General features: G+C 46.6%; 1 protein-coding gene across 23 annotated transcripts in view; it reads right to left on the bottom strand.

Annotated features, from left to right (window-relative positions):
- FBRSL1 (fibrosin like 1) overlaps positions 1-25,076 on the bottom strand; it is a 417,340-nt gene that overhangs the window by 305,360 nt on the left and 86,904 nt on the right. For all 23 annotated transcript variants that reach the window (XM_090152701.1, XM_031592758.2, XM_031592768.2 and 20 more), the window contains exon 2: positions 3,091-3,291. In XM_090152701.1, the coding sequence (XP_090008827.1) occupies positions 3,091-3,291 (201 nt within the window). The remainder of the gene's footprint in view (positions 1-3,090; positions 3,292-25,076) is intronic.

The following is a 25,076-nucleotide window of genomic DNA, read 5'->3' as shown; positions in this document are numbered from 1 at the left end:
CTGGCACTCAAAGCAGCTTACCACTTTGCACCTCTGTACAAGGATTAGCAGAGCGCTGTAATTATAATGCCCAATTTGATTTATTAGAGGCTGCTCAGAAAGGATGACAATTCTGTTGAATTGTGAAAAGAAGTGATGAGAGTATAAGGAAAGCTGCAAATTGATCAGTAATTTCTAAGCAATGTCTCAATATAATTAGCATTAATTACAGTAAGCTTTTCAAATTAGTTACAAAGCTATGTTTAATAACCCTGAGATGCAAAAATCACCCCCAACTTCCAGAAAACTCTGTATTACAGCCAATTTGTCTAGACAGTTTGGCAGGAAATGCCAGAATCCTAGGTGTGAAGCTGTGGTTATTTAAAATATACTTAAGTTGCCTATATCATTTGCATAATTAGTTTGAACTAAGAATACCTCAGTTTGTCTACCTTGGATGTTGCTGCTACTTCCAGCAGCCTTACAGGCCTGAAAACTTGTCTGGTTTCCACAACAATATCAGCTAGCATAATATGAGCTATTTTCAAAAGCTTCATTTGCAACAAAAGACGAATTCAAAGTGTGACTTGTTTAAAGATGTGCAGTGTATTATTGAGTGAATCATCACAGGTTTTATTTTATACTCTTTGTGCAGACTTCTCATTCTTTGGGGGGTTCGATACTTATACCACCAGGAGAAAAATAAAAGGTTAAGCCATGGATGAAAGCGAGATGAATTCAGGGACAAGTGGATGAGGCAGCCAACGCCTGCTCTCTCCACTCCTGGCAGCCCAATGCTAGCCAGAAGAAACACCTGACAGCCATCCCCATGGCAGTGTTCTCATTTCTCAGAGCAGAAACAAAAAGCATCCAAATATTTGGTCTACAAAGGCTGGGGAATATAATTGCAGAAACTGGAACCTGGCCAGCATGCCAAAGCCTCCTGCCCCAGAGGTAGGTAAGGCAGCATCACAACATCCTTAGTGGCCACAACTACCAAGCCTCAGTTACGCATTCCATGCAGAAGCTGTCCATGCTAACAGCCCTTTCCCCGCATGCAGCAGCGAGGAGCTGGCTCACCCAGACTCGGGGAAGACTTGCCCCCAGACACCCATTATAAATAGCTAAGCTGCACTGAACTTGCTGCAGTGTGAGTTTTGACTGGAGGGAACAACCCTAACCTTTCACAGAGGAGCATTTACTGAAGCCAGGCTTTCATGCTGCATAGATTTTGAAGGCAATCAAGAGCTGATGACCTCCTGCAGTGCTCCTGGTCTCCACACTCACACCCAGCTGCCTCCCCGTGACAATCTGTAGGGTTCCTCCAGGAACGAGCACTGGAACAGCAGCTAGCTTTATCTGCACTTTGCAAGGGTTGACAGACCACCGTGGGGCTTCTTCACATAAATAAATAAAAAAACTTGACACAAGAGCTTCACAAGGCAGAAACCAGAGCAACTAATGAAGTATACTATCATAATCCCAGTCTAAGAAGCAGTTAAGAATACCATAAAGCATTATTGTTTCCAAATATTTTGTATCAGATGCTTTCTGGGGAAATGCAGGCTTACCACTTCTGGTTTTTGATGTCAAGAAAGGATCTTAGTTGCACGTTTTAGTTTCACTGAAAGATCGAGCATCTATTTACCCCTATAAAAAGTAATTTTAATTTGCACAGACTGTATATTTGTGCACAAAACCATTGCACCTGTAACTAGAGGGGGGAACTGAAACCCAATCACTTGACTACTTGCAAGAGCAAACAAAAAACTTGATCTATTTCAGCTAGATATACAGAGGCAATTATAAAAACAAGACATTTGGGGAGCTAAAAAGAAAATAAACCTGTTAAGTTACTAGAAATGCCTGATTACATGATTTGCTACCTGTTTCCAAGCAGAGAAGTAGTAACATATGGACATAAGTTATTTGCAGTAAATTATTTCCATTATTTTTCTTTAAATTAAAATGAAGAAGCCTGAATATAATAAGAACAATGAGCTACTAGAAGAGTGGGGCTGTAAGCAGACCCACAGAGCTCCTAATGTAAAACGTAATGAGCCCTTCTGAACGAGCATCTTATGAGGTAAGCACAAATGACTGGAAGGGTGAAGAGATTACACCAAGGGTTGTGTTAGATGACCTTATTGATCCTTTCAGATCCTAAAATATTGAAAGCCTTTGGAAAGAAAATACTTCCAATAATATGGTGAATTCAACCTTCTGTTGTTTGGCACACATACAGAACCAGTATCATGGAGCAGAAGGCGCACTTCATGGCATCGTGAAGAATTCAAAATACTTCTTTTGTCATAGTATACTTTTCAGCTTGGAACAAGAGCTGGAGGCTCAAATACACCAATCTTCCCACCAGCCACCATTTGGCACTGTGCTAATGGACACCTGGGAAGGTATTCACAAATGATGGCTGCTGTGCCACGTGCATTTCAAACTGATGAACGAGCACTGAGTCACCAGCAGATCTCCATGCTGAGCAGCAGCAAGCACTAAGCAGCCTGCTAAGCACAGAGCCTCTCCTTTGCTGCTGCCTGGGTTGGTACACACTGGCCTGATGGACATCACTAGAATCCTCCTCTCCAGCATCACAACTCTGAATGAATTAATGCTCTACCATATTTAGAAGGGCACAAAGATTCCCCAAAGCACAACTTCCTCCAAACTGATTTCCAACTTCTGAAATACTTGGATATTCCCTCCTCAGCATACTCCTTTGGGGGCACGTGAACTTAACACATGAGATGGAGACATCCATGTCTGCAACTCCCAGTAGCACATTCACAGGCAGGACTATCCAAAGGAGGCTGTGATTGATCTGCCTGAGAGCCACAAACTCACAGTGCAAATTAACGCATTTTCTCTAAGGATACAAGGGAGCTCTGCTCCTTCCTTCCTGCATTACTCAGAACACCTGGTCTTCCATTTCAGTTTATGAAACCTGCCTGCAACACTGACTATTCCCACTTTCCCGCAATCTTGTGAGAGACATTTTCAGCAGCACAGTTACATAAACACCCCAACGTAGAAACAGGGCAGTACCTCAATGGCCAACACTACCATGCAGTCACTTCAGATGAGAAATATCTCCCCTACCTGTTTGGTTAGCTTCAGTGGGAGTTTCTTCTTCACGCGTTCCTTGCCTCTTTCTGCCTCTCTCTCTGAGCTCCCTGCATCGTTATTATGGCCATTTTCACTCGGCTCAGCAGACACGCAGTTTTCAGATTCTCTAGGTTTCTTGCCTGGATGCCTCTCCCATTTTTCCTTCCGCTCCTGAGGCTTTAGTGACATGTCCTTCTGTAAAGGAAAAAGAATACAGTAAGCCCTTTAAATACTTTAAGACTACTTTTAAGCATTCAGCAATATAAATATTAAATAAAAACACAGACAAGACAGCACATTCTTTCCAGAGATGACTTAAGATGAATAATTAGACATGCACAATGCAAACAGTAATTTTAGATTAGATTAAGATGAACACTCTCCAGGCTATGTGTTTGATTAATTTCAGAGATGCTGGAACTGGTTATGAAAATGAGTTTGCTTCAGATTAATTCAGGAACCATATGTCAACAGCACCTAAACAAACCAGCATCCTGAAGAAAAGCATTTAACTCCATTCATCTGAACAGAGTTCTGAGTTTTACTGTTTTGTCTGATCTCAGAAAGGAACGTATCAGACCCCCCTTGGGCCTGATGGTCTCTGGTTCACAGCAGCACTCACATGGGGAAATGCACTTTGAAAGCCAACAAGCACTCAATAAGAGAGCCGCGATCAATGAAATCTGCGCAAATCACAGTAGCCAAATACCTCCAAGCGTTCCGTGTCTGCCGTGAATCAGAACCGCAGCGTACGGGCTAAACACAGGCTGAGAGCTGCTCTGCCACGTCACACTGACTAATGCTGGGAGACGAGGTCAGAGAAGGGTATTCCTGTTGCTGTCCCTGCCATCCTAGAGAACTGAAAGCACAACCCTGGCCAAACAGCTCGAGTCCTCCCTCCAAACACACAGTACAGAAGGAGCATAAGAAACAACACACCAATGGCTAAGGCAGTAGTTCATTACAGCCACTTAGTTTTTCCCTATGCCTTAACTGCTGCATCAAATTAAGCTTTCTGGAAGGCTTTGATGACTCTCTAGCCTAATTAATGTTTTTATGCAATCTAACCGTATCAGATTAGGGAACACCTCAAAAGGCACTGCTAACCATGCTAAAACACGCCAACCTCAGCCAGAGAAATACTTCTAAGTGCTCGTCCCTCACTTCTGCCTCAGTCACATCAGCAGCATTTGTATCCCTTACGAATGGAACACACAGCACAACTCGCACACCTTCACTGCTGTGAAAGAGCAATATGGAATCCCCACAGACCCCGCACAGAGGTGCTCTGTGGGGCTGCCAAGCTCCTCTTACACACCGCAAAAAAACAAAGGCATCACCTCCCACCTCCACCCCCAAATTAAAATAAGTAGCGCTGCCTCAGAACAACAATACAGCTCAGCTTGCCAAATCCATAGCTACTGAAAGAGCAAAGAAAAGGATTATCTGGCATTATTCGCTGCGAACGATGAAATGAAGAATACAAATTAGCGTTTAGTTGCTCACTTTGGTTTCTAGCTTAGAGATAACATTCTACAGCAGCAGTTTGATGCTGCTTAAAGAAGGTCACATCATCCTATTTGCTGGGAAGCAGCAGAGATACAAATCAAAATGTTAAGCTTTAGTAACTAATCAGAAACTGGTGCAATGGAAATGACATCTGCTAACTGATACTCAGCAAAACATGAGAAACACAAGTCACCAAAAGCGTGCGCTTCTTGATAAAGCCAGCTGCAGCTGCAGTGTGACAGCGAGCACAGGGATGCTGCAGGGGAGGACGTGGGCACCAGTGGGGAAGGGAAGGAGCAGCTCCAAGGGAATGCCACCACCTGAAGGCACCAGGAATGATGGCATTGAGGCTCACATGGGGACCCAAGCCCTGGGAATGCCTTACCGAGAACCTTCCCTCTGTGCTACCCACAGTACATTCACTGCAGTTTTCAGGAGGTTCACTTTCCCACACAGCTAGTCAAGAAAGCTGCATTTTCCCCTTTACTGACACATACAAAATTGCTACTTAAACATTTGGCTTTTTATCCCCATTTTTCTTTGAGCTGTAGCATTTTCTCACCACTGAGCTACCAGCAGAATTAATTCTGTGAGCACACTCAGGGCAGGCCGGACACCAAGGCAACGAGGCATTCACTTACAGCACCACTTGTATCCTCAAATGTCCAACACTTTCTAAGCAGACCTGAAGGAAGATCCAGGCCCTGGTGGCCGGGAAGCTCAGGGAGCTCCCCAGGCTCTACAGCCCATACAGGCAGTAGCCAAAGTTCTCTGCCCTGTGACAAGTTTATCCCACGGCTCTGTTCCTCCACACTGCAGCAGAGGATGCGGCTCTCAGGACTTCACTTCTGCTGGGGATGCAGAACACAGAGCCCAGCAGCTGCTGGAGGAGGGGAGGGCGTCAGCAGGGCTGTTTTCTGTGCTACCCGGAGCACCCTCACAGCAGCGGCTGTGGAGATGCACTGACATGCCTTGGCGCGGGCTGGCAGCCCTGCTCTGTTAAACAGACCTTGCAACAGAATTTTACTACCATCAAATCTCAGTAAATGCTTCTTTACCACTGAAGCTAAAGGTGTACATTGCACCACTGCAGTGAACCTGGTGGCATCCTCCATCACAAGGACCGCTCCTTCCCAAAAGGCCCATTCCTGCTGCCGGCATGGCTGCACTCTCCAAAGACACCCAGTGCACAGGCCTCAAATGATAAATAAAGCTATGAATAATGCAGGTGCATGGCCATGGGTCTGGAATGAGGTTATCCTTACCCCTGAAATGCCACGACAAGCAATTTCTGCACAGTGGTGTCCATGTCATCTGTTTGATCAGGAAGCAAGCGGCAGCCCTTGGGGAGCCCTCCGGCTGCAGCCACCCTGCGCGCCCGCTCTGTGCAGCTCCAGCTCTGCCCTGATCCTCCCAGCCCGCACCGCTCGTGGAGAGCAAGGAGAGTGCAGGGGGAGGCCTGGCTCCTAAGTGCCTTTCAGAGAAAAGGAGCACATCAAGGACCCGAAAAAAGTGCAAAACCACACAGCTAGAAGAAAAACCTCAAGTGTGCTGTTCTGGGGTGCAGACGACAAGAATAACTCCTAGCACTGCTAAAACAACTTGCTTCAGCCCTCCAGCACCAGGCAGACTGCAGCCCTAGTGCAAAACCAAGCCAGCCACTATCCCCATCCCCAGGGCCTGTCGGACACTGCACGGCTCAGAGCAGCAGCCAAGGGCTGGTGGTGACACTGCACTGCTGCCAGACTGCCTCTGCTGATTTCAAAGGATTATACGGGCTGATTTCCCAGCAGGGGAACAGCCTCCAGCTCCTTTCTCACAGGCTGCTCATTCCAGCACTTACTCCTTAAGCTGGAGAACATAAAACATCCCACTTCCATGCAATGGAAATAGAAGGGAACTGCCATCCCTAAAACTGACCCTGCTTGTTCTGCTTCTGCCTTCCCCTGCTCTCAGCAGAAGTGCAGCAGGAAGGCCCCCGAGGACCTGAGCACCATCTATCCTTACATTACCTTTACCCTGCAATTAGCAGGAGGTTTTGTCAAATACCACAGGGAGTGATCCTGGCTCAGAGATGAGCTGAAACAGATTTTCTTTTAATTAGGTTAATTTTTAAATATTCCGATTGACCTTATATCCAGTTTATAGAACAGCAACGCAGAAGCCAGTGCCAACTTGACTCTCTCATGCCTTCTGAGCAGAAAAAGCACTGTGCAGATACAGCCAGGACCTCTGCCATGAGATACCTGCTGTCCATTTCGTTACACAGAGGTGACACAAGAGACAGTAATTCAGAAGGAAAGATAATGTTGAAGATATATATCAGAGAGTACGGGAAGAAATCAACTTTAGAGAGAAATGACTCTGAGACCAGCACAGAAGAGGAGCAGCCAACAGGCAAATGCAGTGCAGTGAGCAAGGAGAAAACGGAGATGTAGGATGGGAAGAAGCGGTCACTGCCACAGAGGAACACTAAGCTGCTGGAAATGGCACTGATTGCAGGGATAAGGCAGCAGTCACAAGTAGTGCTTTCACAGAGGGGAAGCTTGCACTGCTCCTGTAACTCAGCACACACTCATTTGTTTTACTTTCCTGCCTCTTGGCCCCCGCAAGTTTCACTAAGGCACAACCCAAGCCCCAGGCCTTTCAGCCTGTGCCACGGAAGCTTTTTTTTTTCTTTCTTTCTTTTTTTAAGGCAAAAAAAGTCTTGGCTGGAAGTAACTCTCTTGCTTTGACCCTACATTCAAGCAATACAATCAATATCAATTAAAATGATTGCAAATGAAATCCTTGCTTGTTTAACCTTAGACTGCAATTCTCCTTTCCTAGCTGACATATTGCAGATGAGTTTGGGGCGTGCTTTTTAAAATGCATCACGCTTGCTCTGACCCTGTCAAGCACTGAGCTCTGGAGTAAGATGGCTTTTTGACAATACAGCTTTGGAAATGTTAAGACATTCGAAGCTGCCACCGGTTTGCAGGTTTATGATACACAATTTAACTTTAAAATAAAAGCGCGTGAACCAATAAACTCAGTGTAATTGAAACAGCCAAATTTATTAGCAGAGGCTGCACTCCTGTCACCTGCAAAGAGCCGAAGAGCGAGCTGCAGGCACTGCCCAGTGACTGCTCCCTGCTGTCCTGGGGGAACAGACAGCCTTTGCTGTGAGGCTGGGCAGGCTCCAAGCAGTGCTGCCTCGGGCAGACATTGCCCTGAGGCAGTACCACCAAAAAGTGCAAGAGGGAATGTCAGTGCCGCTCGACTTCGAAATGCATTTCAACCCACAGTCCTTTTGCAGAGCTCTGACCTCTCTTTTTCTTGCAGAACAGTGTTTAACAGTAACGTAGGGGACAGTAAAAGAAAGAAGGCATGCAGCAAATGCCTTATGTAAGCAGTCAAGGAAACCTGTCAGTGTGAGCACATGGCTGACCGCATTTTTGGTCAAAACCTTTCACCAGCATCACCCCCCAAGGAACAGATAAAGCCCTGGCACCGTTCTGCCACTCAGGAAGTGAGCTGCTGCTTTGCTCCTTCCTCCAATCCTCTCTCTGGAGCCTGCGGGTGCCTCCCTGCAGAGAATTGCACACATCTTCCTCACTACCTGCTAACAGACAGCTATTAAAACTCCCACAGGTGCTTGCTGTCCATCAGAGAGGAAATGATCCCATTTTAAGCCATCAGTATTTCCTCTGGTGATGGCAGTAAATGCCCGCCAAGCTCTCGCAGAATTACTGTCAGTAGAAAGTGTGTCAGAGAGCAAGGGAGCTTAAATGATGGAGGGGGAGCTGGGGCACCATTTGCAGGTAGATGAAATGAGGCATTCTGTGGGCACAGCCTGCAGGAGCACTGCAAGCACCACAAGGCCAGCCTGCCCTGTGCACAGAGCATGGCGTGCTTGGGCTGAAGCTGCTTTCAGCCAAGGCTGCCTGCTCGGTCTGCCTGGTTTGTGCAGCATGTGAAGGATTTGGAGAAGAGCTCATGCTTATCTGGCAGCACCCAGTTCAGTTGATACCAGCTGCACTGCAAGTGGGAACACTGAAGAGCAATCGCAGGGGGAAGCGCTGCTCCTGAAGACTGCAGCATTCTCCAGGCTGGGCAGCATTAGGATGGCAGCACCTCTGCAGTTTTAAAGAAAGCCAACTGGAGGACATCGCTCCCAACTTCCCAGAGCCATCCATCAGGCAGCAAGGTCAGGTGTGCAGTGCAGGTGCAGTGTTTTGGGGAACACTCAGTGGCACTGCTGGCCCGCACTGCTGCCAGGCAGTAATCAGAAGCTTGTTTAAAGAGTACCACATAAACACTTAATCTGAATTAATTCCCCCTTTCCCCGGATTACTGAAACAGGCACCGTATCAAATTCCAGCCGCTCCCAACGAGTGACAGAATCAGGACTCGAGGCAGCCGCTCTTTGCTGACACCAGATGTGGTTTTTCATCACTCATTTCCGGCCCTTCAGGAAGGCAGCACTACCCCAAATCTGGCTGTACCAGCCACACTGAGCTGCCATGGGAAAAGGCATTAGGGATCTATCAGCACAGACTAGTACAGAAGCTAGATGCATTGCTAGTACCAATTTTCAGCTAAACTAGTCAGAAAAAAACAAGAAGTCACCACTGAGTAAAAGGTACCTCCAACCTATCTGTCATTGACGGAGATGGATGCTAGAAACTCTGGCTCTCTAAAATTAAAGTAAAATAACAACTATTTTGGTATTTCACCTTCTGCAGAGCAGGGAGCCGGGCAGCAGGACTTGCTGAGCGCCCATCAGCAGTGCCAGCACTGCTCCCCTCAGCTGCACCCAGGTGCCGTCCCTCTGCACCCAGCAGAGCAATGAGCACCCCTGGCTGCAGCTCAGCCTGAACTGCTGCTGGACACTGCTTGCACAAAGCCAACACGCTGCACTGAGGGAGGTGAACCCTCACAACTGCACATTAGCCAGCTCCTCTGTACGGGTGAGTCTGCAGAAGAAAATGCAGCCATATCAGGAATCCCCTGTGCCACACGAGAAATTAATTCGTCTTCAAACACTATGACACCAGAGGCATTTTTACCAACGCTGCAGTTGCCCTCAGTGGTAGGCAACAATTTGCAGTTCAGCTGCCATGAGGTCTAGAGTGCGCATTAAATAATTAGTCCTCTGGTAGTTTCTTCTGGCTGGGAAACAAATGAGAAGAAATATAAATGATCCAACAACAAGAACTACACAGAAGCCAGCCATCTCAAGAAACAGCTGCCCGCGGTACATCACTTCAACCTAATGGGAAATCTCTGAGTGAGGTGACTTCTAGCATGAGAGAAATGCCTTGCTGAACGCTGAAATGTCACACGCGCTAATGGGAAGTCCAGCACCATGCATCTGTGCTGCTCTCACCATCCTCGCTCTTCCCCAAACACATCACTGGAGAAGTGCATTCTGCAGCAGAGCCCTGCAGCTGTCAGTCTGGCCAGCAGCGATGTTCTCCTGCGCCGAGCGGCTGAGCGCCCCACGTGCCCGTGAGCAGCTAATCTATAACTGGTTCGCTAGAACAAACAATCAGCAACCAAATGTTTCCATATATCCTCAGGGCTTCAGAGAACAGTTCAAATATTCCAATATCTGTGTCAGGAGCAGGGCGCTCATTTATATCCTAAGCAATCACTGAGAAAAGGGAAACGCACAGTATAGTAGCGGGCAATTCTAATGTATTCTATCTTATAAAACATTTTTCAGTCAGAGAGCTCAAAGGTCATTAATAGATTTTCATATGTTTACAGACAGCAGCAATTTCAAGCTCTGTAATTTTAAAACTGCATGTCACTCTCTCAACTTCCAGCTGTTATTTCAACATTAGATAATGAACACAATGCAAAGGTTACACAACCACTTGAACCAGCTTACGCTGGAGAACCAGTCAGACAAATCATTATTAAATTCTAATTACACATATATTATTTTACAACTCTTATTAGAACAGCAAGACAAATCCTCCTTTTATAAAGAGATCAACAGTTTAGAAAAAGAGGCCAGAAAGGTTATTCTATTAACATGGCCGAGCTGCTCTTCTCTCTAGTGCCATCACCACTGACTTGTGAGTCACACAAACAAAGCAGCACCTGGCTAGCACTGCACCACTGGGTGCCCAGCATAAGTACTGCTGCTCCAGCTACGCCAGCTCTGCTCTTGCCCACTGCTTCATTTTCAGAGCCAGAAAACTCTGCCTGCACTTCTGCTTCTTCAGAGCAGAACGCAGGGCCGGTCTGCAAGTCCCTGAACAACGCCCTGCCAGTCAGAAGCTGCAGAGAAGGCCAGCCCTGCAATGCTTCTAATTGATGCCAGCTCATCACTTTGAAGTGCAACAGGGAATTCGAATGTGACACGAAGCAGCAACTTCCATCACTGCCAACCCATTCTAATTAGATGAGAGCCACTGTGCATCTCACAACTCACCGATCTGAGGGCGGCACTTGGCCTCTCGCGAGCTGCCCAGCACTTTGCCATGGCAGCACCATGGAGCCAGGAGCACAGGTGTGGCACACAGCATTTCCTTGTCCAGGTGGGCACAGCCCTCTGTCAGGAATTAAAAATCTGCCCACATGAAAAGAACAGATGAACGGATGAAATCAGACACATTCCAGCACAGCAACAGGGCTTCTCGCCATTACTTCTGTCCCACAGCTCTTAGTAAGTCGCATCCCAGCAGACACTTCCACCAGAACCTCCTCCTTCTGTAGATAACAGGAAAGCTGACACAGCCGGAGTTGCACACACTGCCCGACAACTGGCTGGTATGGCAGCACGAACATCTCCTGAACTCTCATCTGGGCTCTGACACCAATTCTCAATGAGACCATATCTCAGGTATCTGGTTAAAAAAATTGTTTTTACAGTGCTCATAAGATCAGCTAACACTAACAGCTGCAGCGCATCTCTCTCAGAGGTGTTAGGATACAAAGAACTTTCCAGCCAAAAGAGCCACAGAAGCACTCCACAAGCACTGCTGATGAGCAAAGCCCAATTCCCATTGCAACTGCTGCCCCCAGTGCCCCCATTTTATGGGATGAGGAATGAAGAAATGCAAAGCATTGCCCCAGACCAACCATAAGTCCTCTGGTAAATTCTCGGGGAGAACCTACTTGTCCCAGGTCTTAACCACGCTGTGGTCCAAGAGAACCAACAGCCAGAGGGCAGAAACCTCCTTCTGACACCACAAAGGGCTTAATAATGCTGGAGGAGGTATCAGACCTTTTCTTGGACAGAAAAGAATAGAACACTGGCAGCTCTTCTGAAAGCTGACACACAGCCTGGCCTTGCTAAGGCGCTGCTCTGGATGGCACCCAAAGCCAGTGCCATCTGGCCAGCATTTCTGGGCACAGAGGGGCAGGAGAGGCTCCTGGCTGCCAGATGTGATGACATCAGTACAGCAGTTCAGGCGTTCCAGCTCTGCGTCCTGCGAGTCACACCGGGTTAAGTGACTGCAGGGCACCACGGGCTGAGAGCTGCTTGTACATGAGAGCCAGGTAAACACTTAATTTGTTTGTAGAAACCATCACCAATGCCACAAAAATAAACAAAACGATTTTCCTGGTGTAGAGTCGAAGCAGAGCATATCACATTTCCTTTCCTGCTCAGAAGCTAATCCCTACATTCAGAAATCTGATTTTTCCACCTCTGTTTTTACGTTCACTCTTGCATGACGCTCTCCCAGCGGTCAAAACCAACATGTTATTCCATGGCTTACAGTTTCTTAAAGCTCGGCCTCTCAGCTATGGCACGGACCACTCCTTCCTCTTCTCCTGCAACTTAAAATTTGTAGCTGTCATTTGGAAGAAAAGCATCCCCAGAACTCTGATCGAAGGCTTCCCAAATCATCCTGTTTCAGATTTAAAGACACTGAGGTTGAAATCTAAACAGTTCCCTAATTAAATGAGTTCAGAGGGATCTCTCAGCTCCCCGTGCCCCTGGGTCCTCTCATTGATTTGGGTCCCACAGCCATATATCTCCCACACAGTTAATGCTTTATGCCTTTGGCATACTGAAGAGCTGCATCAGAAATCTAAGGGAAACACAAGGAACTGTCAATACACGAACAGAGGGAATTTCTCCTCCCTGGATAGTCACAATTTCAGAGCCATGGAGGCTGGAACACATCTTTGAAGACACCAAGCAAGGTGACTCAGAGCTACAGGCTGCACGGTTATTACATCTCCTCAAAGATGCCACCAGGAAAACCTGTTATCCTTGTTTTCAGTTCCCTTACAGCTCATCATGAAAACCGTGCATGTGTTAAAATACTGGACGTTCATTAGGTACCAATCCCAATTATTTCTATTACAAATCACAAAGCAATGACAATTTTCTTTTTGTTGAACTACAACAGCTCAGGTGTACAAACAAATAAGTGACTTCAGGCAATAAAGAGGAACAAGCTCTTATAAAAATGGCCTTACGCTTCCTAGGTCAAACTTCAAGGAGTCAGGAGCTTTGGAATCTTAGACCAAGACCAGAACAAAGGGTTAAATGGAGTTTGATGAGAATTAAGGTGCTAATTGCCCTATCCTGCTTCAGGCCACAGAGTGCCTTCAGCATGGCTGGGATTGACCTGGGAGAAGGGGAACTGTAAAATACAGACAAAGCCTCTTCTCCCCACAGCACACCAAAACAAAAACAATTAAGAAATCAATTAGCATTTCAAGAGACGTGGGGCATATATGGAGAACAAACAACACTAAGTTCTATTCCAGTCTTGCACTTCCACAAGTTGGTAGAAGCAGATTATATTTGCTGCACATTGCTCAGGCTCAGCTGCGTGTGCGATCGCCTGATAAATTCAGCTCACACGACAAGCACAAGGCCCAACCTGCTGTAAAGCAGCCCCTCCTGCCTATTTTAATTCTGCAACAGCAGTGCACCTCGGTAAGAACAGCATTTTACAGTGGTGTTATCAATGAGACAGCAGTTCCCAGGACCCAGTTTGATGTGGAGTTTCTGAAGAACCACCAGCCCTTCTGGGCACTCCTGTTCTCTCATACCTTCCCCTCAGCTGCCCTTCCCGACCAACAGGGTTACAGACGTTTTGGAGGTTTGGGAAGCACAGTGTTTAACATTTTATAGAAACATCTGCCAGCAGAGCTGCTAAACGCTCTGGTAAGAGAGACAGAGATGTTTATTTAGACGTGCTGCTGACGTTTCCTGCTGCATTTTGTTCCTCAGGCATATGTAGTCCTTCCAAACGATTTAGCGAGTGCTGTGGAAGCACAGCTTCCAGAAAAGTGCATCTAAAAGTACATGAGATTGAAATTACAGGACTGTCACAGGAGCTATCTCACCAAAGCTCCTGCCAAGCTCCGGGCAGAACAAGCACCTGCAGAATGGCAGGACATACAGCATCTGAGGAGCAGCAGCACTGGAGAGGCACAAAGCAGCAGTGCAGGGCTCTCGGGGGGCAGCTTCAGCAGTGGCTGCAGCAGTGCAGGTGATGCTGGCAGCCCCCTCAGGGAGGGGTTGGGGGCCTCAGTTTGAGCTGGCTGCTGCAAAAGCTTTCCTGAGAGGTGAGGCAAAACTGACAGGAAAATGGGTGCATGCTTCTGGGGCACTGCAGCAGCCACACAGATGCTCTGGGTGCTGCGGTACCGGCTGCGTTCCCCACGGAGCTCTGTGAGCCTCAGCACTGCATGATGCAGAGGTGTGTCCTTACCACTCTGCATCTGTGATCTCTGTCGATCTACAGAGCTACCAGCCGCTCCTCCCGCCCTCCTGCTGCAATTTACTGCTCCGAGTGCAGCTTATCCAGCCCGCAGCCCCCGTGGTTCATAACCTGATGGATTACTGTAAACTATAAATTGATCGCAGTTAAATCACCTTCAGCTGCTGCAAAATCCCATCAATCTGCATCCCTAAGCCTCTCTGCCTTTGTTTCTTCACTGTTAAAAAAGGGTAACCCTTCATTACAAAGTTAAAAGTTTTCAGACACAGCATGAAAGTACTCAAGAGTGTGATTTATCCCACACCCAAAGGAGAACTGCCCTGTATCAACCTGCACTGAACAACTCAGTGCAGTCTGAAGAGAAAGGGGGGTCCCGAGCTCCACTGCGTGTTTCTGCCATTTGATCCTTAGAAGCAAAGGACAGTACTTCAACAGCAGATTATAAATCTGTGTACGCAGAAAGTTTTAATGCAGCTTGTTGGTTACTGAGATGAAGGAAATACATAAAAATAAAAAAGGAGAACTGTGAATTAAAGCTAACCACACAAAAACTTCAGGGTTTATTAAGGGCTATAGACTTGAACCAAGCAAGCAAACTGCCCGTGTGCAGCAGAGGAAGAGGAAATCATCTGCTTTGGTTGAATGTACCCAGTGTGGATTTCACTTTCCTCCCCTAAGAATGCCTTTGCAGAAGCAGCTGCTTTACCTCATATCTGGGTCTAGAAAACTGAGAGGAAACAGGATTTCACTGCTCTAGGAGTCTTGTAACCTTGTCAGAAGGGAACTAATGGATCTTTGCCTGCAAAGCACGGTCCTGCACAGCAGTGGGTGTGCCACAGACTGCTTTTTTCCTTTATATGCATGCTTTAAGTTATTTGTGTAAATAAGCATGCTGGTTACCCCCATCTGGTTTCCACTGGGAAGCACTTCAACTGTAAAGACAATAGAAGACAAAAACTGGTTTATGGTGAAAAATGTGTTTCTGCAACTACTTGAATTTTCTTTCACTTCAGCCCGTTTTAATAATGGTGAGAATCTGCAGATATTTGGGTAAAGTACATTATTCCAATTAAAAAAAGAAAGGGTGCTGCTATCTCTCTATGCATGCTCATAATTACTCTGAAAGAAGTGGCTTCTCAGGACTCTTCTTTAGGGTCAAGAGGTTTAATTCCCGATAAAGGTCAAATCATCTCATTCAGAAGCGATGATGAAGCTCCATCAGAGTCTGACTGAAAAAGGTCACCAAATCCAAATTCTCTCATATTCTTTAAATAAACTCATACGCCTTTGCTCAAGCACTGAGGATATTTAAGGACACTGCAGTAAAATGTATATACTTGCTTCCAGTTGCTCTTACCAGGGATAGCCTGCATGAAGCGGCTTTATATTTGAATAAGAAACTTCTGTCAATGCAACTTCTTCCAAGTGTCTTTTATGCAGGGAAAGGGGGTGTTACTGATGAAAGGAGCAGACCCCAAGGCTCATCCCCACATCACTTCTGCAATGTGAGGCAGCAATGCCCCACAGCTTTGGATGTGAACTTTGCTGGTCCCAAAAGCCCTCTGGTACGAATTATTTCAGCCACAACCCAAACACCTTCCTTGGAAATCCCTTCCAAGAGCTCAGGACAAAAATCCCCAAGCAGCACCAGACAGCAGACACATTTTGTGGAGCAGGACAAGCACCAGCTACCTGCCAGCATCCTGCACTGCTGCTGGTACAGCCCTGGCACCTCTGGGACAGCCAGCTCAGTGTCTGGCTCGGACTGATATGGAAACAAAAAGATCCCTTTGTGGCCAAACAGAGGCTCTCTCATGTGGCAAAACTCACGAGCTAAAGAGCAGAAATACAATACTATATACAAAAGGCAAGGTTGCACCAAGAACCATTACAGACTTGTGATGAGAGACTGTGACTCCTTCCACAGCAAATTATACTACAGCCCCTAACAACAGTTCAGTTTCTCTCCCACTCCCTCTCTTTATTTTTATTTAATTTCTGGCAAACTTACTGCTTATAAAGACAAGTGATCCAGAATTGGTCAGAGCTTCATCCAGACAGACAGATTTCCCTGTAAGCCTTATGAAAACACACACTCTAATTCAGCCTTCACTTGAGGAAGGTCCCTGACTGCCAGATGAGCCACACACCAGCTCTGTAACCTGGACAAAAATCCCCTAGGAATTAGTATAAAACCAAACTCATTTCCTCTTCAGTTTCAGGCCAAGATTTGAATCGAGGTCATGGGAGGGAAAAAGACTGCAGCATTATAAATCACTACCAGCTCCCTGTTCGCCTTACTTGCATATTTTTACACTTAACTCGAAACCCAGGTATGAAAAACACTAAAAAACTTTGGTGGAATATTTCAGATTATAACTCAAGAGACAATAGCAACTGGTCACTCCGAAGGTCAATAAACGGAATCGTTTGTAGCACTTCTATTCATCAGTGGATTTGTTACAAAAAACTGAAATTAATTCAAAGTCTTTGAATCACAGCAACCTTGATTCCCCTCACAGCTGCGTAGCACAAAGGTTCTGTACTCCCAGGACTTAAACACCTTGAAATCCCTGAGTAAGAGTTAACAGCCTTTGATTTCACTAACCAAACTAGTAATGCCACTTGGAAAATAGTTACAGATGCATTTTGACATTTGTAGATGTTAATGGCAGTGAGGGCACAGCACCCATCAGCCCTCTCTGCTCAGCAGGTTTGGCAGCGCTTCCAACAGTTCTGTCGCCTTGCACACAAAGCTCACACTTTTCATTTAGCAGTTCTCATGGAAAACTGCATCAAACATGGTTGGATTTCTAAGTTAGTAGCAAAGTCAAAAGCGGAATCACAGCTCCCAGAGACCCCAGCATTAAGCTTCGTCTCATGGTGCTGCATCTTTCAAAAATGTGACTCATTCAATAGCCACGACCTCAGGACGGGGGGGAAAGAAACACACCTCTGCCTGGAGGAAGCCACCAAGGCCAATAAAATGCGTAAAATACAGCTTTGAGTATCCAAGAGATGGCCCCAGCCACGGGACAGACACTTCCATGGAAGATGGCAGCAGCGATGCGCTCCGTGCGACAGGGCAAAGGAAAAATCAAATACCGGCACAGGCCAGAGCTCTCCCTGCGATCTCAGTGATTCCCAAGCTGTCAGCAGCGAGGCTGCTGCTGTCACTTCCCCGCTCGCTCACTCTCCCCATCAGACACTGATAGCACGCCTGTCACAGCCGCAGCGCTGCCGGAGTCAGGGATGACAAATCGCAGGGAAGACGTGTCAACACAATCAACTGGCCTGAAGACAGACAGCTGGTGCGCGAATTCCACCACAGACAATATCGCCTGTGAAATCACTCCAAGGCATTTTTAGCAATCGTGAGCTCTCAACAACAGCTCTGACTGCTAAAAATAGCCTGCCAAAGGCTTGCTCCGGCATTAACAGCAGTGCTGGCTAAATTTGAGTCATGACCCCACTCGGTGACATATAAGCAAAACAAGCACAAGCCTCAAAGCAGCAGCAGCTATACATGCTTAGAGCTCCAGCAGTGTTAATGCACCTATATGACAAAGCTTTCTCCACAACGTTAATGTCGGTTACTACAGTATTCCCCTGAAACACTCCACCTGGAGCCAGGCAGCTGAGAAGTGAAGGCTCAGATAACTCATCAGTACAAATACACATTCCTGTGCTTCAATACAAACCTTCCTCTTGGCGAACAAAAGGGACCAATGCATCAAAGGTGCTAAATGTCTCCATCTCTCACATTTCAAAAGCTCCTACTGAGCATCCATCAGCTCACAGAATGGAACTGCAGCAGCCCAGAAAATAGAGCAAACCCAGCTTCCCTGGTGGTTTTGACTCTTGAAAAGTAGCATGACAGAAAGAGATCCACTTCCCCTCCGCACACAACCAACCACAGAAATGCACTTTCCCCAGCAAGAGCAGCAGCAGCACCTGCAAGTTTCAGCTGCTCCGAGATCTCCGAGAGCAAAGCGGAAAACCAGGGAGGCACTCCAGCATTCAGACACCAAGCACTGGCCGTTCAAGAGAAAATGAGAACAGAATTCATCTCCAGAGCATTTTTATTTGTTTATTTATTTCCAGAAAAATATGCCAGCTCCAAACTCCTCATTGCAGGTGTGCTCCCAAAGCAACACTGAGCACCAGACCTGTCTGAATTAATCCCAGACTGGAGCACAGCCTCTTGTTTAAAAAGGTTCGGTTTGGAGATATCGAGAGATGGAGTCATCACAATCCATGATAAACTGCTCCAGTGGTTAATTATTCATCCTGGTCAAGTTCTGTAGCTTATCTCTAGCTCAAACATATCACTGCTGCGGCCTCCCAGCCACTGGATCTAGTTACAAGTTTGACTGCCAGAAGGAAGAGCCCTCCCTTATCACCTTTCTCTCCCCACTGCAGGCTGCTATAAATCGTAGCCATGCCATCCCTCCACCTCCTCTGATAAAGCAGCCGGAGCGCCGGGAGCCCTTTCCTGCGAGACCAATTTTCCCCTTCTCTACCAGTTCTCATGACACTTTTCTGAAGCCTCTCCAATTTACCAGCCTCCCCGGCAGGTACCAAGGCATGGCACCTGACTTACACTCGTGCCAATGCCAAACGTCGGGCTGTGTCACTGCCTCAGTCCTGCTAAGCATTTCCTTTGCCATGTGTTCAAGGATTACACCTCAGCCTTAGACACAGCTAGGCTCTATCTTGACACCCCTGCCCCTTTCAGGGTAAAGGCCCTATCTCAGGAGACAGCTGTCCCTCTGCTATCTCCTCCTTGCACACGAAGAGCCTTCACTTTGTCCCTAGTGCAGGGCGCCTTATTGCATCAGAACATACCGTTCATGAAGCAATCCCAGTCACTCCAGTTCTGTTCCTTATCTTGCACTCCACCTAATCTGTGTGTTATCCGAGGACTTTGAGTAATGGTTTTATTTTTTTTTCCCCTGGGTCACTGATTAAAAGAAGTTAAATAGTGCTATGCCAAGGACCCAGTACAAACATACCTCCTGAAAGCTGGTTCTTTCTTGCGTGTCCTACTTTGAAACCTTCCAGACAGATAGCTTAGAATTCAGTTCTCATGCTGCTTCTATTAAATATCTGCATTAGCAAAATAATAAAGCTAGGACAAAATCACTCGACTTCAAAATATATTGAATCAAATATCTGGGGCTTTCACAGCTGACTGCAGGAGATCTCAGAAAAATACAGCTACCAACTACCACGCCATTAGCAAATAGCTTTGAGCTCATTTTAAGCGTCCAAGGGCCCACATGCAGCTGCCTGCATTGCTACCTTCGCTGCAGAGACTCCAGGCAGGAGGGAGAGCTCCAGCCCCAGAAGGAGCTCCTTCAGCACACCTAGCACAGACTTCTCCAGGCCAGAGCCAGCCCTGTGCCTGTGAAGCTCAGAGCAGCCCGTCTTCTTAGTTCTTCTCAGTGGGGTTCCCTAATCCTAATATGACAGAATAACTTCCATCTCCTCCTGCTGATCCGCAGCCTCTCAGAAAAGCCACAGCCAACACTGTTTCTACAAGCCCTGCCACAGACACATCCCAAAGAACGAGGAAGGGGATGCAGGGAGCTTTTTGAAGAAAAACCCAATAGCTGAACGCTCACAGCTGAGTCCTCCTGGCCCAGCGTTTGCACTCTGAGATGAGAACCCATCTCTACCCCACCAGCAGACAGCGCACCGCTCACCAGCCCACCAACACTGCTTGCTGCCAGCCCCCAGTCAAAGCAAGCCTTGCTCTTTTAAGCAGTGCTCCTGATAGTATAAAGTCACATGCAGCTTAATCTTCAAAATAACACTGATCTTGAGCCACTCCAAGCCTAAGATCAGGAAACCACATATTCTAAATGCTGCTCAGGGGTCTGAACAGCCAGAGTGAGCAAAACATTGGAGTAAAATGTGTTTTTGGTGCCATAGTGCACTATAAAGAAAGATGCCTATTTTCTGTGGTACTGAGACCTTTTTAAAGAGACTTCTGGTCCGCTGTAAGGACTCACCTCCCCACAGAGACAGGGATGACTCAGGAGCAAGGCATGCCCTTCCTTGTCCTTTGTCTGAGAGGCATTTGTCCTTCCTGGCAAAGACTGGTGCCCTTAGCTGGGGTCCCCCAGTGCTTACAGTTAATAACCCCATCTTCAACAAGTTTGTATCATCATACACAAAAGCCAACCTGATACAGATTCCAGCTGAGTAACTTTGTGTCTTTATGTAAGAAGTACTGCATCATCCACTTAACTTTAAAATAACACAAATGGATCAATGGCACCAGTGAAAACAAAAGCAACTCTACCTACAAAACAGGAGGAACGTGGCTGACTACTTCTTGTCAGTGCAGGAATCCTGTACTAAAGATGGAAGCAAAGGCAAACAGTTTAAGCTGAAGGACCATTTACCATAAACTGAGCAATAGCTTAATTGTCTCAAACTCAGAGAAATTAAATCCCTACTTAGATTCCCCTTCCAGCTTCCCCAGAATTTATGAAGGCAGTGCTAAACTTCCCAGGGCAGCTCTGGGGATTTCTCATGAGAACAGCACAATAAAGCCACTGGAAGACCCAGGCAGTGGTGTAGGAAATCAATCTGAGATGGCAGTTTCATGGCACACTGCAGACCGCCCAGCAGAGACAGAACAGCACCCCATCCCCAGCACCCAGCACACCCCGGGGCCGAGCTGAAGTTTGCTTTTCTCTGCCTTTGGCAGCAGCAGCTCAATATAAGTCAGCCAGCTGCGAGCTCTACAAATCCCAGACCCTACATGTCAGCAGCCCTCTCCTGTCAGTCCCACACAGCTACACAGTTGTTCTTTTCTCCACTGCTACTGTCTGGGAACACCAAGGCAAGTACTGGGCAAATCTGGCCATGCTGCTGCTCAGTGGCTTTGGTGCCACAGGAACTGACAGGCACCTACTCCTGCCTGACAGTGCAGCCACGGGGCCTTCCAGCAGCGCTTCCCTTCAGCTCCAGCAAAGGTTTGGCTTAAGCACTCCTGCAGCAGTGATTTGATGCTTAAGACTGTACAGACTACTGCCAGTCAAGAAGCCAAAGCATCAAATCACTTCAAGTGCAGGCACATTCTCTCTCGTACCTGTTTCATACTTCAAGGCAAACAATAAATGTGCTTCACTTCCCTTCTGCCTTTGTCCAGGTATCTCCCTGGAACTCTGCTGGAATACGGGACCATTGCTACTGCATCGTTTCCAAAGAATCTCCCTTTCATCTGCATCACCAAGATTTCCTGCTCCCCTTGCTGCCTCTGAGCCCTCTCACCTTGCACTACTTATTCCATTAGTATCTACACAATAAATCTGAAAATACACCGTGCAATGGAGGCAGCACCATTATACACATGCCATGGGGAATATCCATGAATAGAAAACTTGCTCTGAGGGAAAGCAAGGGGAAAGAATAGCAAAAGCATACCAAGTACAGCTCAGCCAAGAAATACAATCTTTTCAAATTTCAGAAGCGAACTGGAATGGCCATAAATACCTAGCTAATTAGGGCTTTAACGGGATCTGGGCTCCTCACCCCTTTAAACTGCTAAAAAAAATCTCTGAAAGTCAATAATGCCAAAATCTTCAAGAATTTTGTATTTGCTCTGCTTATACAAACTTCAGACATTCTTACAATCATCCATTCCCTTTGCTCATAAATATTTATCTAGTTGGAGCCAAGTGCATAAATGAACCTTCCATCCCGCTTATGGCTGCTCTCCCTTTAATCCTTAATCCCTTTGCACTATCTTTCTTGTCTCTAACCTGCAGAGGACTCTGACTGTTTGCATTTAATTCTTCTTACACATGCCCTGGAGCACAAATGGCTTGTCAGGTTAAAGATAAAGCAAACATGTACGGCCACCAGTAGAATAACCAGCCTTTCAGATAGCAGAGCACCTGCAGCCAAGGCAGGCTGAGTAATGGAGGAACCAGTGATTTGGCTGGGATCTCCAACTCAGTCAAGGGACTTTTCTAGGATGGACCTCCTGCCTCCTATTCATACTCACTAAGTCTGAAGATGGTTTCCTTCACCTCTTTGTAATCAAATGCAGCAACTTCAGGGATGGCATGGCCAGAAATGAGTGATTACATCTCAGCTGCATCTGGAACACGATTGTTAACAGGGCAGGAAGAGGGAAGTATGATATCTGATCCAAAGGGGATGGCAATACAAGACTTGAAGTCATGATGACAGAAGGGCCCAGAAAACCTTTAATCTGTGAGCACAGAAAGTCAGAAGGAAGCTGCACTGGTATCTGGATTTGGGGAGGGTCAGTGGAACAAAAAGATGAGCATGTGCCAGTGTCAAGAGCTTTAGCTCCTGAACGAGTTCCTTCCATCTTCCTCCCACTCCACACTGCCAAACACACAGCCTTACACTTCTCTGGAGCTGTGCAAGTCAGTTCTCAACATTAGACCAAAGGCACAAATGAAACCCCAATATTCCATTTTCTTCAGCCAAAAGCTCCTACATCTCTTGTTACTGCTGAGGACTTCAAGACTTCCCACCTTCTCTCTCTGAAAAACCTTCCCTTCATTTGAAGCAGGACCTGCTGCTGCTGCTGGGGAACCAGACAGCCCACTGCCCAAAGCAGCTCCTCCAGGAGTGGCCAAGTCCCTGCTTCTGGGACTTAGAGATCACGGATTTTCTTATTGGGTGTTTCTTTCTGTTCTTTCCAATCAATGTGTTATTACTGTTTTTTTAGAACAGAAAAATTTAGGGTTTTGGAAAAATCTAAGCATGCAACTGCATCATCTGGCAGATGAGGCATCTAACTGCAAGGACAACATTACATAAATCACTGCGATGAGCCTGTCCAAGCACAATGTTTCCACCCTACCTCTGCCCTGAAATGTCAGATTGCTGAAAAACCTATCTGATTTTGACACGATTTGGAAAATATTTATCCTCACTTCTTTCTAAAATCCTCCCTCAAATTCCATCTCCACCCCCATTTTGGCCACAACAGAAACAAAACAAAACAGAAAGGGGGAAGAGAAAGATCAAAAGACAGAAAGTGAAACCTCTCAAACTGCAGCAGATCCTGGCACCAAATAAAGACTTTGGATGGACAACTGTGCCGTATTTGCAAACAATGTCCCCACAATCACATGAGAGCTCTCAAATGGAGATTTGGAGTAAATGTACGCTGTTGATTCTTTGATGCAATTAACATTGTTTGTCTCAGCATCAGTAAAAACAGGCTTTTGCCTGCTAGCAAAATTTTTGGCTACGCACACAATTGTTTACTTGAATGAAAGGCTAAAGAGCTAACTGAAGCTGTTTTCATTGCAAAAATACCATGGAAGAGTATCAGGTCAGGAGTAAACCTTGCTAGTTACCACATCCAAAGTGCATCCCTAAAAAAAGCAGGGGGAAAGCCCTCAGAAAACCAAACCTAGCCTGTTTTCTTCCTACATTTCTCAAACTCTTTCCACACAGCACACCACTGCCATCCCAATTCTACTTACAAAAGTCTTTTTTAAAGCCTTATGAAAATGTATCAGTGTGTCTGCAACCATTATCCTATAGTTACATGACTTCTGGAAAACCTCAGCCCCGAATAAAGAAATGCTTGAAAATGCCTCATTATGGCACACGTGGGAAGATTAAGCTGTGATCACCTGCTAGCAGGTAGAGAGAAAGGTGATGCACAGAGCAGGTGAGGCAAGGCTCTGGGGAGCCCCACTGCCTGACAGGTCCGTGTGGCAGCAGGAGGGGGTGTGCTGCTCTGACAGCTGAACAAACACACCGCGTGCTGCTGGAGGTGACCCAAATACTCCAGCGTTTGGGAGAAGGCCTAGCATGGAAGTCAGCCTGGATCAATAGGGAGAACCCTGGGTTTATTCACAGAGGCACAGAGAGAGATTCTGACAGTTTGTGATTGGAAAAAGAGTAATACCTGTAAGACTGGTTTATTGCGACCTCCGGAGCAGCCTTTCTTCTTTTTCAACACTGTATTTAAAGTTACCTGTAACAACTTCAGAAAACAGAGGAGTACCCAAATCCCATAAAAATCCCCGATCTCACACGATTTAGCAGCTGCTAAATCCCCCAATATTCTCAAGTGGGGTGAACACAAAGCACGAGCCGTGCTCCACCCCTCACCCCCCTCTGGCAGACTGCACACCGTGCCAAGTTCGGACATGCTCTCAAGAGATACAGAGAAAGTGGTTTTCTTTTCTGGTTTGTTTGCCTGATCCTTTTCCAGATAGAGGCACTTTTGGAAAACACACCTGCAACAACCCACTGAGCATCCTCTCATTGGCACTTCATTCCCTGCAGAAACAACCCAAGCAGGGCAGCCGCCGGGTCACAGCACAACGCACCCACAGCTTTCACTGCTCCCCCAAGTGCTCATTGAAACTTCCAAAAGCAGAGCACACAAAGGTCCCAAGACACCGCCTGCCCACAAGAGCAGCCAGTCCTTACATGTTTAAGCACCACGCTTCCCACCCCGTGCCTCCACCAGCTGCTTTCATTTAGATGCAGGTCACATTCACACAGACTGGAAAGCATCGCAAACGCGCACAAATTGCTAACGTGGGAACTCGGGTCCTTGAAGCTCACGCACCGCACCCAGTGGGCAGTCCACCATTTCTCCAGTCAGTCTTTAAATACTAACACTGGTATTAACAAACAGATACCTTCCTTTTTCCTTAGTACAGGTTCCTGATGCCTAGAATAACTTGGCTACGGATTTTATTTATTTTGGACAGATCGACGAAACCATCAAGTGGCCATAAAGTACAAAAGTTCAGTGTTCTAAGA

Source organism: Phasianus colchicus, chromosome 18, assembly GCF_987193195.1.
Source record: "Phasianus colchicus chromosome 18, bPhaCol1.hap1.1, whole genome shotgun sequence".
NCBI classification, from domain to species: domain Eukaryota; kingdom Metazoa; phylum Chordata; class Aves; order Galliformes; family Phasianidae; genus Phasianus; species Phasianus colchicus.
This window is presented reverse-complemented; position numbering and strand designations above follow the sequence as displayed.